Source organism: Protopterus annectens, chromosome 4.part0, assembly GCF_019279795.1.
Source record: "Protopterus annectens isolate FY-2018-M chromosome 4.part0, PAN1.0, whole genome shotgun sequence".
NCBI lineage: Eukaryota > Metazoa > Chordata > Ceratodontiformes > Protopteridae > Protopterus > Protopterus annectens.
The window spans coordinates 1741488424-1741503424 of NC_056733.1; the positions used below are offsets into that span (position 1 = coordinate 1741488424).

General features: G+C 43.7%; 1 protein-coding gene across 1 annotated transcript in view; it reads left to right on the forward strand.

Annotated features, from left to right (window-relative positions):
- Window positions 1-15001, forward strand: part of CANX (calnexin) — a gene marked incomplete in the record, with an annotated part of 1221069 nt that overhangs the window by 725493 nt on the left and 480575 nt on the right. The window contains 1 exon segment of the mRNA XM_044069455.1: window positions 12987-13143. Within this exon segment, the coding sequence (XP_043925390.1) occupies window positions 12987-13143 (157 nt within the window).

Sequence of the window (15001 nt, forward strand, 5' to 3'; positions counted from 1 at the left end):
AACCATTTCTCAGGGCCCCAAGAGCATTAAGGCTTCTACTGCTAAAAATCCTACCCCTTCTGATAGAGACTCCAGGGCACGTGATAGATAGGGTGAAAAGGTTTATACTTCTGCAACCTTGGCAATCAGGGCTTTAAAGTGCCAAATATGCTAAAATATCAACAGCATGTTATGTGACTGCTTAAACAGAAAATGATGTTGATTTCTGACTGTGTGAAAATAAAGACTTACAGGATTTATTGCATTCAGCTGAACAAGTTGGAAAACACACTTGCTGAACAAGTTGGAAAACATACTTTGCAATGTGGTTTTGATTGGGCTGCTGTTACTGGGTCTGTGCTTAGAAGGCATGCTTGGCTTAAGGAGCAATCTCTGCCTGATCATGTTAAAGCAAAATTGTTGGATGCTCCTTTAAGTCAGGACCGCCTGTTTGGCAGTAAGGCTGAAGTTCTAAAATAGATGGAACATAAAGCTAAATCTATGCAAAATATGAAAGATTTCTTACAAGTGCAACCTCCAAGATTTAGTAGGCACTGGCCTACTAAGAATTGGTCCTTTCCAGCTCCTTCCAGATCCACTCAAGCCAAACACAGACGCACCAAAATCACCAGGTTTCAGTCCCGAGGGACTCGCAGAACTAAGCAGTGGGGGGCCTCTGCTTCCAAATCTGGAAATAAGACACCCCCCTATAGTAAACAGTTTCAATGACTTTCCTTTAAAATTACCAAGCACTTACCTTTTAGCCACCGTTTTGGGGGGAAAGATTGCTCTTCATGCAAAAAGCTGGGAACTCATTACCCAGAGCAAATGGGTTTTAAATAGTGTCCCAGGGATACAGATTTCATTTCCACACTTTGCCAACACCAAATGGGTGGCCAGACCTGCCCCCAAATCAGTGGGCAGAGACTCATAAACAAGTACTTTCCCTCTTAAACATGGCTATTCAACCGGTACCAGAAGAGGAAAGGGGACAAGGTTTCTTTTCAGGCTTTTCCTGGTACCCAGAAAAGACAAAACATGGCGTCCAATTCTGGACATTCCAAAATTCAAGATGCTGACTCTTCACCAGTTACTTCCTATGCTAGGCAAGGATGCCTGGTTGGCAACTCTAGATTTAAAAAAGCTTACCTGCATATCCCAGTCTGGGAATCTTGCAGAAGATACCTACGCTTCAAAGCAGGCTACTTGCATTATCAGTTCTCTGCACTGCCCTTTGGCTTGTCTACTGCACCCAGGGTGTTCACAAAGTGCCTGGCTCCAGTAATTGCATTTTGCAGGCAAAGAAATATTCAAATATATCCATACCTGGACGATTGTCTAATTCAGGCAGTAAACCAGGCCATACTTATAAATCATTGGCGTTTGTAAAAAGGGTTCTAACTTGTCTAGGGTACACCATAAACGAAAAGACGTCACAACTGGTACCCTCTCAACAGATTACATTCCTGAATGCAAGCTTGAATACAACTGCCCAGATGGCTTTCCTCACGCCAGAAAAGCAAATTCATTTGGTGACTTACTTCAAACAAGTGGCCACAAAAACCCTGCTATCTGCAAGACAAGTACTGCAAGCCTTGGGGTTCATGGCCTCCTGCATTCTTCTAATTCCATATGCAAGACTGCATATGAGGAATTTCAGTATTACTTAAAAAGTCTATGGAGTCAACATTGTCACAGCCTGGAAACAATGATTCCTATCACACCTTGCCTACTCCTAGAGTTCCTATGGTGGGCAGAGGCCCGCCACCAAAACAAGGGACTGCCATTCACACTACCTCCTGCTGCCCAAACCCTAACTACAGACGCATCAGACTGTGCATGAGGGGCTCACCTGGCAGGGAAGTGCATTCAGGGCAAATGGAGCCCAAATCAAATGCACCTACTTCTCAATCAAAAATGTTAGCTGTACAGAATGCTCTTGACAGCCTTCAAGGACTACATTCATCCAGGACAACTAATGGTAAAGACAGACAGCACAACGGTTATGTGGTACATAAACAAAGCAGGGAGGGTACACATTCCTACCCCCTCTGCAGACTAGCCATGGCATTGTGGAACATGGCATTGAGCTACCAAGTGCAACTACAAGCTCAATTCCTGCCAGGAAAACTGAATACACTGGCAGACTGATTAAGCAGAAATCTCATGGACCCACACGAATAGAAACTGGAACCACTGATTTTCAACATGTTGACAAGCAAATGGGGGAGCCCAGACATAGTTTTGGGGGGAGGCAAACAGATCTAACAGTTGGACAAATTTTGCATAAGAACTCCTCATAAAAAAGCCTGGAAAGTGGATGCTCTGTCTTTCGGCTGGAAAAACCTATCAGTCTACACCTTTCCCCCTCTGTCTATGCTTTCCAAAGTTCTGCTAAAAGTCAAACAGGACAAACCAAAAATAATTTTGATTGCTCCAGACTGGCCATGCCAACACTGGTACCCACTCTTGCACAGTGTGTCATAAATTTCTTCTTGGCGCCTGCCTCAGACACCTTCCTTACTGTCTCAGCAGGAGAACCAAATTCTGCACCCTCAGCTCCCAACTTTGAACCTTGTAGCTTGGCTAATCACTTAAATTCACCCTTAACATCCCTCAGCAAACCTGTGATGGATGTCATATTGGAGGCGAGAAGATCTAGTATTAGAAAATCTTATGCTGACAAATGGAAAAGATTCTATGCCTGGAATCAGTCTCAAGGGATGTGCACAGCAGCGCCCAATTTACCTCAGATTTTGCAATACTTAACTGAGATGCTTCACAAGGGCCTGTCTTTTTCCTCCATTAAAATCCACGCCTCAGCCATTTCAGCTCATTATAACACAGAACCTCCCCTCTTCTCTCATCCTCTGCTCAAGCAGTACCTCAGAGGGGCCAAAAACATGAGACCACCCAGGAGAGCTCCAACCCCTGCCTGGGACCTTAACTTTGTATTGGAGAAACTCACTCTACCTCCTTTTGAGCCAGCTGCTGCTGCAGACTTAAAATTTCTTTCTTGGAAAACAGCCTTCCTTTTAGCAATCACTTCAGCTAGAAGGATATCTGAATTAGTCCCTTATGGCAGTGGAGCCTTAAATCATCTTTCATGCGGACAGGGTGTCACTCAGGACCAATCCATCCTTCATGCCCAAGGTGGTATCCAGTGTGGCACTTAATCGGTGCATTCATTTGCCAACTTTCTTTCCCAAGCCACAGAACAAAGGGGAACGGATTCTGCATTCATTGGATGTGCACAGACGACTTAGATTCTACTTGAACAGGACTGGTAGCATTTGCTGCAGGGGCAGAGGAGAAGGCTATTTCAAAACAAACCATTTCTAAATGGAAAAGCCATTGCATTAGCACCATGGAAAACCTATCCCCAGGGGATCAGATCACATTCCACCAGGGCTGCATCTACTTCTGCAGCCTTTCTCAGATGTGTTCCTACCAAGGATATTCTAGAAGCTGCTACCTGGAGTTCAGTTCATACTTTCACCAAGCATTATAATTTACCAATTTTCTCTAAATCCAGAGCTGGCTTTGCCACTGCTGTCTTGCAGGGCCTTATAGTTGGTCCTAATGCTGTATAAATCCATCCTCCCAACCATAGCTTTGGGAATCTACCTAAATGTAATGACTGCAACAGTGAAACACGAAGAACATAGTACAGTTGTGTGCACGTACCATAAATGTAGATGTTCAAGTGTATTCACTGTTGCAGTCCTGGTTACCCTCCCTCCAGCCCCCTGTTTTTCTCTTACTATACCTCTACTTTCTTTTACTATGCTTAAAAGCCTTTTTGGTGTATTTGCTTTTAGTTGGAGGTATATTTTTGTGTTTTTAATTTTATTTTTCTCCCCATTTGGGGGGGGGGGTCACCTGGGGCATGAAAAACTGATGTAATGGCGTTGGCTGCTTGTTTTATACCCCTGACGACCTGATGTCATGGAAGAAGAGACAGCAACCGACGCAGGACCCAAGACTTTGTTAATCAGGCTGACTGAGGGCAACCTGCCAGCAGATTACCCAAATGTAATGACTGCAACAGTGAATACACTCTAACATCTACATTTATGGTAAGTGTACACAACTGTACTTTACCCTCCCTCCAGCCCCCTGACTTTTCTTGGCTCTGCCTTTCCTTCTTGTTTGGTATATTTGAGTTTTCTGGTGTATTTGCTTTTTGATGGCGGTGTACCATAACATATAATTGCTTCCCATCCTGACATCTGTGGCAAGAAAAATTGATGTAATGGCGTCGGCTGCATGTTTTATACCCCTGACGTCATGGAAGAAGAGACAGCACCCGACACAGGAATCCGAAGACTCTGGTATTCATGCTGGCTGAGGGCTACCTGCCGGCAGATAACCCAAATGTGATGACTGCAACACTGAATACACTCTAACATCTACATTTATTGTAAGTGTACACAACTGTACTTTTCCTTGACTGCCTCCACCCATTTCCTCAGCTTTGGGAATCTACCGATATGTGATGACTGCAACCGTGAAACATGAAGAACATAGTACAGTTGTGTACACTTACCATAAATGTAGATGTTAGAGTGTATTCACTGTTGCAGTCCTGGTTTCTCTCCCTCCATCCCTTTTTATTCTCTTTCTCCTTTTATCACCATTCTTTCTTGTTCTCCTTCCCTTACAAGGGACGTATTGGTATTTATTTTCCACTGGTGGGGTTCTTCCACCAGAACTCGGCCTCCTACTTTGGTGGCTCCTGACAGGTTAGGGCAAGAAAGACTGATGTAATAGCGTCGGCTGCCTTACTTTATACTACTGATGACCTGATGTCAGTCCTCAAGTGACAGCAACCGATGCAGAAATACTAAGTCTCTGATATTCGGGCCAGCCGAGGGCTACCCTGGCAGGGACAACTCAAACGTGATGACTGCAACAGTGAATACACTCTAACATCTACATTTATGGTAAGTGTACACAACTGTACTTTTCATGTTTCTCTATTTTTATAGCCATATCAAAGTTCCATAGGAAAATCTACCCCATTCCTTCACTATTATTTACTTTCTGTCCCTTTAATGTAATCGCTAAATGGTACTTTTTGCTGCCAGTGACCTGGAGTAAGAACGAGAGCAAGTCCAATATACCAGAGAGATGAGGTGAGAACTTTGGCATTTGGACCAGCTTTTGTTCTTCTACAGGGAGGAAATCCCTAGCATCAGTACTGCAACAGTGAGTTTGAGCGTCAACAATTATAAAATGTTCTTAACCCAGCTGCACTTGATTGTCATGAAATATCTAAATGAAAAAGCTTTAAGATATATTGATTAAAAACTTATTGGATATTTTGTGATTTGTTGTTATTCTAGCCACCTAAAAAATGCCCTTCATCCTGTACCCCAACCACAAAAGCAAGATAGTGTCATCTTGGTAGTGATACGTTTAGGGAAACATATTTAGTAATGTAATATGTAGGGTTAAGGTTGGGTGCTGGGGGAGGGTCCGGGTGGGCTTTGTATCCCTCCGTCACTGTACTGTTGTGCCTGCCTCTGACTCTATAGATTGTTACAAAAAAAATTCACTAACTGTACCACTTTACAACAAAAGAATGCAGATCACACACAGCAGCAAACATGCAAAACAGTAAATCTCTCCCAGTCCCAAGCCTTGCCCTAACCCAAGAACAAGCAAAGCATCAACTTTATCCCTTTCAGACACTTTATTTGCAAACAGTATAAAAATAAACATTCATTCAAATCTGATGATATATTTTGTTTTCAACATTTTACACCCCCAAAAGCTTCATTCAAATGTGCCTATGATATTTAAGTGCAGTATCATGATATAGATAAAATATGCACACACTATAGATATCTATCTACAGTGTGTATTTGTGTGCGTATGTTCTTCGTTTCACTGTTGCAGTCATCACATTTGGGTTATCTGCTTGCAGTAGTAGCCCTCAGTCGGCCTGATTATCAAAGTCGGTTGCTGTCTTGTCTTCCATGACGTCAGGTAGTCAGGGGTATAAAGCATGCAGCCGATGCCATTACATCAGTCTTTCTTGCCGTGCGGTGCCCAAAGCAGAAGCAGTTTGCAAGTGCCGGTCGGCAGACTCTTGAAATTTTCGTTTACGAGTTTCAGAACCGAAGTCTTCAACTAAAGCTAAGTACCCCGTTGGGGAAACTTTTTCTTGCTCTAAACCAATGTCAGTAAAAGTCAATAATTGTATTTCTTGTAGAAAGCAAATACCTCATAAAGATTTTAATTTGTACTATATTCCTTGCCTAGGCCCTGACCACGACGTATCTCGCTGTCGATTTTGTGCCTTATTTAAACAACGAACTATTCGTCGCTGGTATATTTACACTTCTAAATATTTTGGTGCTCGTTTCAGTTATCCAGATATGTCTTCGGTAAGCCACCTGACTACCGACATTCCGGAAAAAACGCAAAGATAAAGACAGAGACAGGCCGCCTAGGTCCAAAGTTGCTGACGATGCTTCTCCTAAGCTAGTCGTCAGTTCGCCGGTACTCAGTGAGGTGCTTTTGCAGCCCCTGATACCCGCTACTTCAGATTCGCAGGCCTCTACTGAGACCCATTCTGAGTCTGGTATGCCACGAGATGCTTCAACTTTGGAACCTGTGGATGTCTCTACCTTGGATGGGTCCGGAGCCACTGTGCAGGCACCGGCTTCTGAGTCAGTCTATTCAGGCCTACTGACTTGCATATTAAACAGACGCCATCTTTTTCTTCAAGGCCTAAAACTCGAACCATGTCTAGAAAACAGTCGCCCAGACTGCATGGTTAGGCCTCTATGCCTAAAAAACAAATGATAAGAATGGCTGAAGACCTTATTACTTTAATCAGGGGAAGCCAGCCTTCCCCCTCTGAGACCTAGGACTGAATTTGCTTATGATACTTCTGATTAGGATTCTGAAATTTCTGTTTTCTCTGATGACCAGGATTTACCTTTCTACCTATGAGAATTCTGATACAGAGGACTCTATTTCCTCTGCTTCCCCTCCAGAGGATTCCTCTCTTGGTGAAAGCTTGCATACTCTTAGGAAGCTTTTCCGCTGGGAAAGCCAGGATTACTCTGATTCTAAAATGAGGTTTAGGAATATCTTACTCCTGCCCCAACACAGGCCTTTAGCTATCACCCCTGTACTGGACATTGATGATGCCTTTTTGGAATCTAGCTTGGCCCCTGACTCTCTACCTCCTGCTCCCAGAAAACTAGATAGATATTACAGGGTCTCACAAGTTCCTCTTTAAAAATCCTACTGCAGATCCTGAGACCATTTCATAGGGACCCAAGGGCATTAAGGCTACTACTGTCAAAAATTCTACCCCCTCTGATAGAGATTCCGGGGCGCTGGATAGCTGGGGTAAGACTGTATACACTTATGCACTTATGCAGCCTTGGCCATTAGGGCTTTAAACTGCCAGTTTCATATGTTAAAGTATCAGCAGCATATTATTGGATTGCTTAAACAGAAAATGATGTTGATACCTCACTGTGCTGAAAATAAGGATTTACAGGATTTAATGCATTCTGCTGAACAAGTTGGAAAACATACTTTGCATGTGGTTTTGATTCACTAGAAGCATCTTGCAGGGGGACTGTCACTGGGTCTGTACTTAGAAGGCATGCTTGGCTTAAGGAGCAGTCTTTGCCAGATCATGTTAAAGCTAAATTGCTGGATGCTCCCTTAAATCAGGACTGCCTGTTTGGCAACAAAGCAGAAGAAGTATTTAAAAAGATGGAGGAAGAAGCTAAATTTATGCAAACTGTTAAAGATTTCCTACAAGTAGAGCCTTCAAGATTTAGTAGGCATTGGCCCTCTAAGAATTGGTCCTTTCCTGCCTCTTCCTGACCTTCTCAGCCCAAACCCAGAACCAGCAAAACACCCAGGCTTCAGTCCCAAGGTATGCACAGGACTAAGCAGTGGGGGGCTCCCACTTCCAAATCAGGGAGTAGTAAGACCCCCCCCATGTAAACTGTCTCAATGATTTAACTTTAAAAGCTCCAAGCCCTTCTCATCTGACTGCTCCTTTAGGGGGGAGATTGCTCTGCAGACAAAAAAACTGGGAACTAATTACACAGCACAAATGGGTTTTAAATATAGTTTCCCCAAGGATAAGGATTTCACTTCCACACATTACCAACCCCAAATGGTTGGCCAGATCTACCCCCAAATCAATGGGCAGAGGCTCAAAAGCAAGTACTCTCACTCTCTTAAGCATAAGGGTTTTTCATTTTCAACCTGTACTAGAAGCGGAAAAGAGACAAGGTTTCTACTCAAGACTTTTCCTGGTACCCAGAAAAGACCACTCATGGTGTCCTATCCTGGTCCTTTCTATCCTAAACACCTTTTTGGTGATCCCAAAATTCAAGATGCTAACTCTTCACTAGTTGCTTTCTATCCTAGGCAAGGATGCCTGGTTGGCAACACTGGATTTAAAGGAAGCCCACCTGCACATCCCAATCGGGGAATCCTGCAGAAGATACCTACGCTTCAAAGCAGGCTACATGCAATATCAGTTCTCTGCACTGCCCTTTGGCTTATCTACTGTGCCCAGGGTATTCACAAAGTGCCTAGCTCCAGACATTGCATTTTGCAGGCAAAGAAATATTCAGATATACCCATACCTGGACGACTGTCTAATTCAGGCAGAAAGACAGTACATACTTTTGAATCATCTGGCGTTTGTACAAAAGGTGGTAACTTGTCTGGGGTACTTCATAAAAGAAAATAAATCACATCTTGTACCCTGTCAACAATTTATATTCCTGGGAGCAAGCTTGAACACAACTTCCCAGATGCCTTTCCTCACGCCAGAGAAACAATTCATTTGACAACGTATTTCAAACTAATGGCCACAAAAACCCTGCTATCTGCAAGGCAAATACTGAAAGCCTTGGGGTTAATGGCCTCCTGCATTCTCCTAATTCCATACGCAAGATTGCATATGAGGAAACTACAATGGTATCGAAGAAGTCTATGGTGTCAACATTCTCAGGATCTAGAAACAATGATTCCCATCATGCCATGCCTACAGTTATACTTCCTTTGGTGGGCAGAGGCCTGCCACCAAAACAAGGGACTACCATTCACTCTACCCCCTGCTGCCCAAACCGTAACAGACTCATCAGACTATGCATGGGGGGCTCACCTGGCAGGGAAGTGCATTCAGGTCAAATGGAACCCAAGTCAAATACACCTGTATGTCAATCAAAAAGAAATGTTAGCTGTACAGAATGCTCTGACAGCCTTCAAGGACTACATTCTTCCAGGACAGTTAATGGTAAGGACAGACAACACCACTGTTGTGTGGTACATTAACATGCAGGGGGGACCGATTCATACCCCCTCTGCAGACTAGCCATGGCTCTGTGGGACACAGCCTTGAGCTACCAAGTGCATCTACAGGCTCAATTCCCTCCAGGAAAGCTAAATACACTGGCAGACAAACTAAGCAGAAATCTCATAGACCCACACGAGTAGAAACTGGTACCAAAGATTTTCAACATGTTGATAAAACAAATGGGGGAGCCCAGATATAGACCTGTTTGCCTCCCCCCAGAACTACCAATTGGACAAATTCTGCACAAGGGCTCCCCACAAACAAGCTTGGAAAGTGGATGCCCTGTCCTTCAACTGGAAAAATCTATTAGTTTATGCCTTTCCTCCTCTGCCTCTCCTCTCCAAAGTACTACTAAAGATCAAACAGGACAAACCAAGGCAGATACTGATTGCACAAGACTGGCCACGCCAACACTGGTACCCCCTCTTGCGCAGTGTGTCACTGCTGGCACCATGGCACCTGCCTCAGACCCCTACCTGTCCCAGCAGGAGGGCCAAATTCTGCATCCTCACCTTCAAACCCTGAACCTGGCAGCGTGGCTTATTACTTGACCTCTCCATTACCATCCCTCAGCAAACAAGTGTTGGATGTCATTTTGGAGGCAAGGAGGCCTAGTACTAGAAAATCTTATGCTGAAAAATGGAAAAGATTCTGTCCCTGGAACCAAACTCAAGGGATGGGCACAGCAGCGCCCAGTTTACCTCAGATTCTTCAATACTTAACTGAGATGCTTCACAAGGGGCTTTCTTTTTCCTCCATCAAAATTCATGCCTCAGCCATTTCAGCTCATTACAACACAGAACCACCCCTCTTCTCTCATCCACTTCTCCAGCAGTTCCTCAGAGGGGCTAAAAACTTAAGATCACCCAGGAGAGCCCCAACTCCAGCCTGGGGCCTTAACTTTGTATTGGAAAAACTCACTCTACCTCCTTTTGAGCCAGCTGCAAGAGTTAAAATTCTTTTCTTGGAAAACACCCTTCCTTTTAGCAATCACTTCAGCAAGAAGGGTATCGTGAATTACAGGCCCTTATGGCAGTGGAGCCTTTCATCATCTTTCATGTGGACAGGGTGTCCCTCAGGACCAGTCCCTCCTTCATGCCCAAGGTGGTATCCAGTGTGGCTCTTAATCAGTCCATTCATTTGCCAACCTTCTTTTCTAATCCACAGAAGAAAGGGAAATGGATACTGCACTCATTAGATGTGCACAGACAACTTGGATTTTACTTGGATAGGACTAAACCTCAAAGGAAATCTGAACTGCTGGTGGCATTTGCTGCAGGGCAGAGGGGAAGGCCATTTCAAAACCGTTTCTAAATGGATAGGGCATTGCATTCATTTATGCTATAAGCACCATGGAAAACCTATCCCATAGGGGATAAGACCACACTCAACCAGGGCTGCATCTACAGCTTTTATTAGGGGTGTCCCTACCAGGGACATCCTAGAAGCTGCTACCTGGAGTTCTGTACATACTTTCACCAAACATTACCATCTGCCTATTTTCTCTAAATCCAGAGCTGGTTTTGCCACTACAGTCTTGCAGGGCCTTATAGCTGGTCCTAATGCTATCTAAATTCCTCCTCCCATCCTTAGCTTTGGGAATCTACCCAAATTTGATGACTGCAACAGTGAAACACGAAGAACATAGTACAGTTGTGTACACTTACCATAAATGTAGATGTTCGAGTGTATTCACTGTTGCAGTCCTGGTTACCCTCCCTCCAGCCCCGCGTTGGCTGCATGCTTTATACCCCCTGACTACCTGACATCATGGAAGATAAGACTGCAACCAACGCAGGACCCAAGACTTTGATAATCAGGCCGACTGAGGGCTACTACAAGCAGATAAACCAAATGTGATGTCTGCAACTGTGAATACACTTGGGACATCTACATTTATGGTAAGTGTACACAACTGTACTGTGTGTGTGCGTGTGTGTAATATACGTAGGTATATACATGTGTATATGTTCCTGTTAAATGAAAACAGGTAAGATAAAGGTATTCAGTACCCTTGGTATACTGGTATTTTTCTATACCTCTGCTTTCCCCAGGAAGTTGTTTGATTTCTCTACCTTTGAATATTGTATATAGGTTGCTCAATATGTAGTGGAGGTTAGAAGTTGTAAGCCATTTCCCCAGTCCTGTGTCCTGTTTATTTTTTGCGCCCCTCAGACCTTAGCTTTACTATCCCAACCCTCAGTGCCCCACGTCCACACTGGGTCTTCTGGTAATTGTCCTATCCCTGCCCCCATGGACTTTTTCTGGTATTGCTTGGCTTGGTCATGGAGCCTAAGAGCATCCTGGGGTCTTGGCTTGTTTGTGCTTCATCCGGGCTTTTTTATGCCCTTCCCACTTCCTTTTCTCCAACCCCACATGTATCTCAGGCCAATTCCCCACTTTAGACAATGCCTCCACTTAGGGACTGTATCAACAACACCCTTCCACCAAGGATGGGCGCACCCATCCCTTTTCTCCCACCCCATGTGTATTTGAGGGCAATTCCCCACTTTAGACCATGCCTCCACTTAGGGACTGTATCAACAACACCCTTCCACCAAGGATGGGCACACCCATCCCTTTTCTCCCACCCCACGTGTATTTGAGGGCAATTCCCCACTTTAGACCATGCCTCCCCTTAGGGAATATATCAACAAGCACCCCTCCACCAAGGATGGGCACACCCATACCTTCCCTGACACTCTGTCAGTCACCTGAGCCACTAAATCAAACGTGTGTCAACTGGGCAGTAGTCTGGGCTTTGTCTGCAGCACCAGTGCAACTGCCACTCTGCTTTCCTCCTTTCTGTTTAGGTGATTACAGATTAGAGTTTGCGCCCTCTGTGCATAGTATGGGTTCAGTACTTGTAAACTCAGTGATATTAAGGTTCGTGGTGTCAGCTGTTGAGTCATTTCATTTAAACACTCCCTGGATTAGGGATGTAATTCTATCCTCAGTACAATGATTCATGCATGATATCCCCTCTTCTTGATTACTTCAGTATACTGTACCTTAGGCTTAGTGATGGCAACGTTGCTCAACCAGACTCTATACGATACAGAAGTCTATAGCCAGTGTATTAAGTTCTGTTTTTTACTTTAGTCATTCTTGATCTGCTAGCTGCTTGTGACAAGGATGATTAAAATTCTATGTCTTGTCTTTCCCATACACTGCTTCAGTCTTGATTGCTTGCAGGAGCTCTTGCCTCATTTATATCCCCAAGAGGCAGCTTTGGTCCTCAGAGGAGGTGCATTTTGTTGTCCCTAGGACTAGCCTTGCATATGTTACTTTATCTGCCTGATACTTTTGAGTCTGCTAACTTCTCTGGCTTTCATGTGAAAGACCATCTTTGTTGTAGAGGTAACCTTAATTTCAATTGTAGTGGAAGGTTCAACTTAATCTAAATAGGGAGCCTGTATGTTAATTGGTATACATTTTATTACAGTAACTCTTGATTTCCATTTTTATCTGTATTTTAAGTATATTTTTTAGTCCTCTTTGATATTCATCTGCAACGCTTTTGATACTGTGTTTAGCTATAACTGCCTTAAGACTTTTTCTGAGCTTATCAATGAACCTGAGTACCTGTAGCTTCTGCAACTGAACCTTCTGTCCAAGAACAGGATATTCTCCTTAACGTATTTGTTTTCCACAGGGATGAAGATATGGATGGAGAGTGGGAGGCCCCTCAGATTCCCAATCCAAAATGCCAGTCTGCCCCTGGATGTGGCGAGTGGAAGAGGCCAACGATTGACAACCCCAACTACAAGGGCAAATGGAAAGCACCAATGATTGACAATCCTAATTATCAGGTAAATCTGAATATTCATATGCACATGTACATGTGGAAAAAGTTGGCTCTGAATGTAATGTGTTAAGGGTTTTTTTGTGCTGAGCTGTTACTTAATGAGACACTTTTTAGATTTTAGAGTCTCCCCCTCACCTTGTAACGTACATGTAACATAGGCTACTCTTGTTATAACCTCAGCTTGTTGTACAGGTGTGCTGAGGGGGTTTGAGAAACGTGCAGGATGGGAATTAGGTTACTAACCAGAACCTAGAACTTTGGATGTCCCCTGCATAGGCTGATATTTTTACATGATGGAGGGATTAGATTCTCACCGATTATGATGAGGAGAGCAGTCCATGCCATCTTAATTTCTTTTTGTCACAATCCAGACATTTGGTCATCAGTATGCGACAGCCAGATTCAGATCTCCTAGACTGATGAATATCCATCTTAAGGAATTTTGTTCTTGGCATTACTTGGCTTATTTCTGTTTAATGTGCTGCTAGAACAGTATGTTGAAGTAGTTTTTTTTCTTTTTCTGTGTTGAGTCCCATGACATCCCTTGAAGAAAGTTTTGGCAAATGTGACTGATCGTACCAAGGAACATCCTTTCACTTCCATGCCTTTCCTATCAACCTTTCCTGTCCAGTAGAGGTGTACCAGGTAGATGAGTATAAGGAATACTCTTATTTTTAAAAAATGCTGAAAAATAGAACAAAGACTTAAAGGCCTTTCTGGATCCCCCTTAGGGCACCGTTTCCTTCAACATTGGCTGGATATTCTAAAATTCCTTAGCTAAAGGGAAGATTACTTATTTACCAGGGAAGCAGACAGGGTGCGCATGGCCCTAGAGAACCTGTCAGTCCCACCCAGGCATCAGGACACTGGTTCCAAAAAGGCACCAGTTTGTGAGTGCTTGGACATGTCTGACTCAAGTACAACCTTCCAGTGGCAGAGGCGGTGGAGTAGTTCCCATACGAGACTGCCAGGCCTTCTTTCTTAGTGCACCAACATCACAGCTATAGTTCCCCAGCCATCTGTTGTAAGACACTTTGTAGCTTAGGACAGAAGCAACTTGTGGAGGGTACATGCATTTCTTTAATACTGATGAGCTGTCAGTCCTGTCTTTTGCTTGTTCTGTTTCATTTAGACTGACAGTCTTTAACACCTTCTTGACCCACCACCTTTGGCTTGTGAGTTAAACCCCTTTAATTTATCTTGACTATCTTCAGCCATCAGATATTCACTGAACATGACATTTCTGTGACGCAGGTAATTTACCCCCCAAGCATTAGCCATTATAGAAACCATGCACATCAGGTACATTAGCCATTACAGAAAGAAGGAAAGTTCAGTTGCCTGAATTGTTTGATTTAGTTATCAGAAGGGATGAAAAAAGTACTTCATAGGATCATAGGCGATTACTGGGCTATTGACCCAGAGGTCATTTTAAGTTTAGCAGTTTCAACCCAATGTAATACCATAAAGGTACTTGTCAATACCCAAGATTGCTTTTAGTAATAACTGCCCACATCCAGGAGGGTTGTAGGTGCTATTCCCGGTAAGAATTTACAGTGCCTCATCCACTCATCCAGGTTCTTCTTAAACAGTGTATCAGAGGTGCTCTGTTTCACATGAATTTGGTAGTCTGTTCCAAAGCCGTGGCAGTCACAGGGAGATAAATCTGTCCCTCCAGCATGTCCTATTTAAGTCGCAGGCCATATTTAAATCCCTGGAACGGGTAGCCCTAGACGCATTTGATTTACAGATATGTAGTAAGTTCATTAGGTTTGGGTCTTGGGTTGCTCTGTAGGCCAGGCATAATTCTAACCAAGAAGTCTGTACAATACGGAGTATAGTGACAGGGAGTTTAGTTTGTC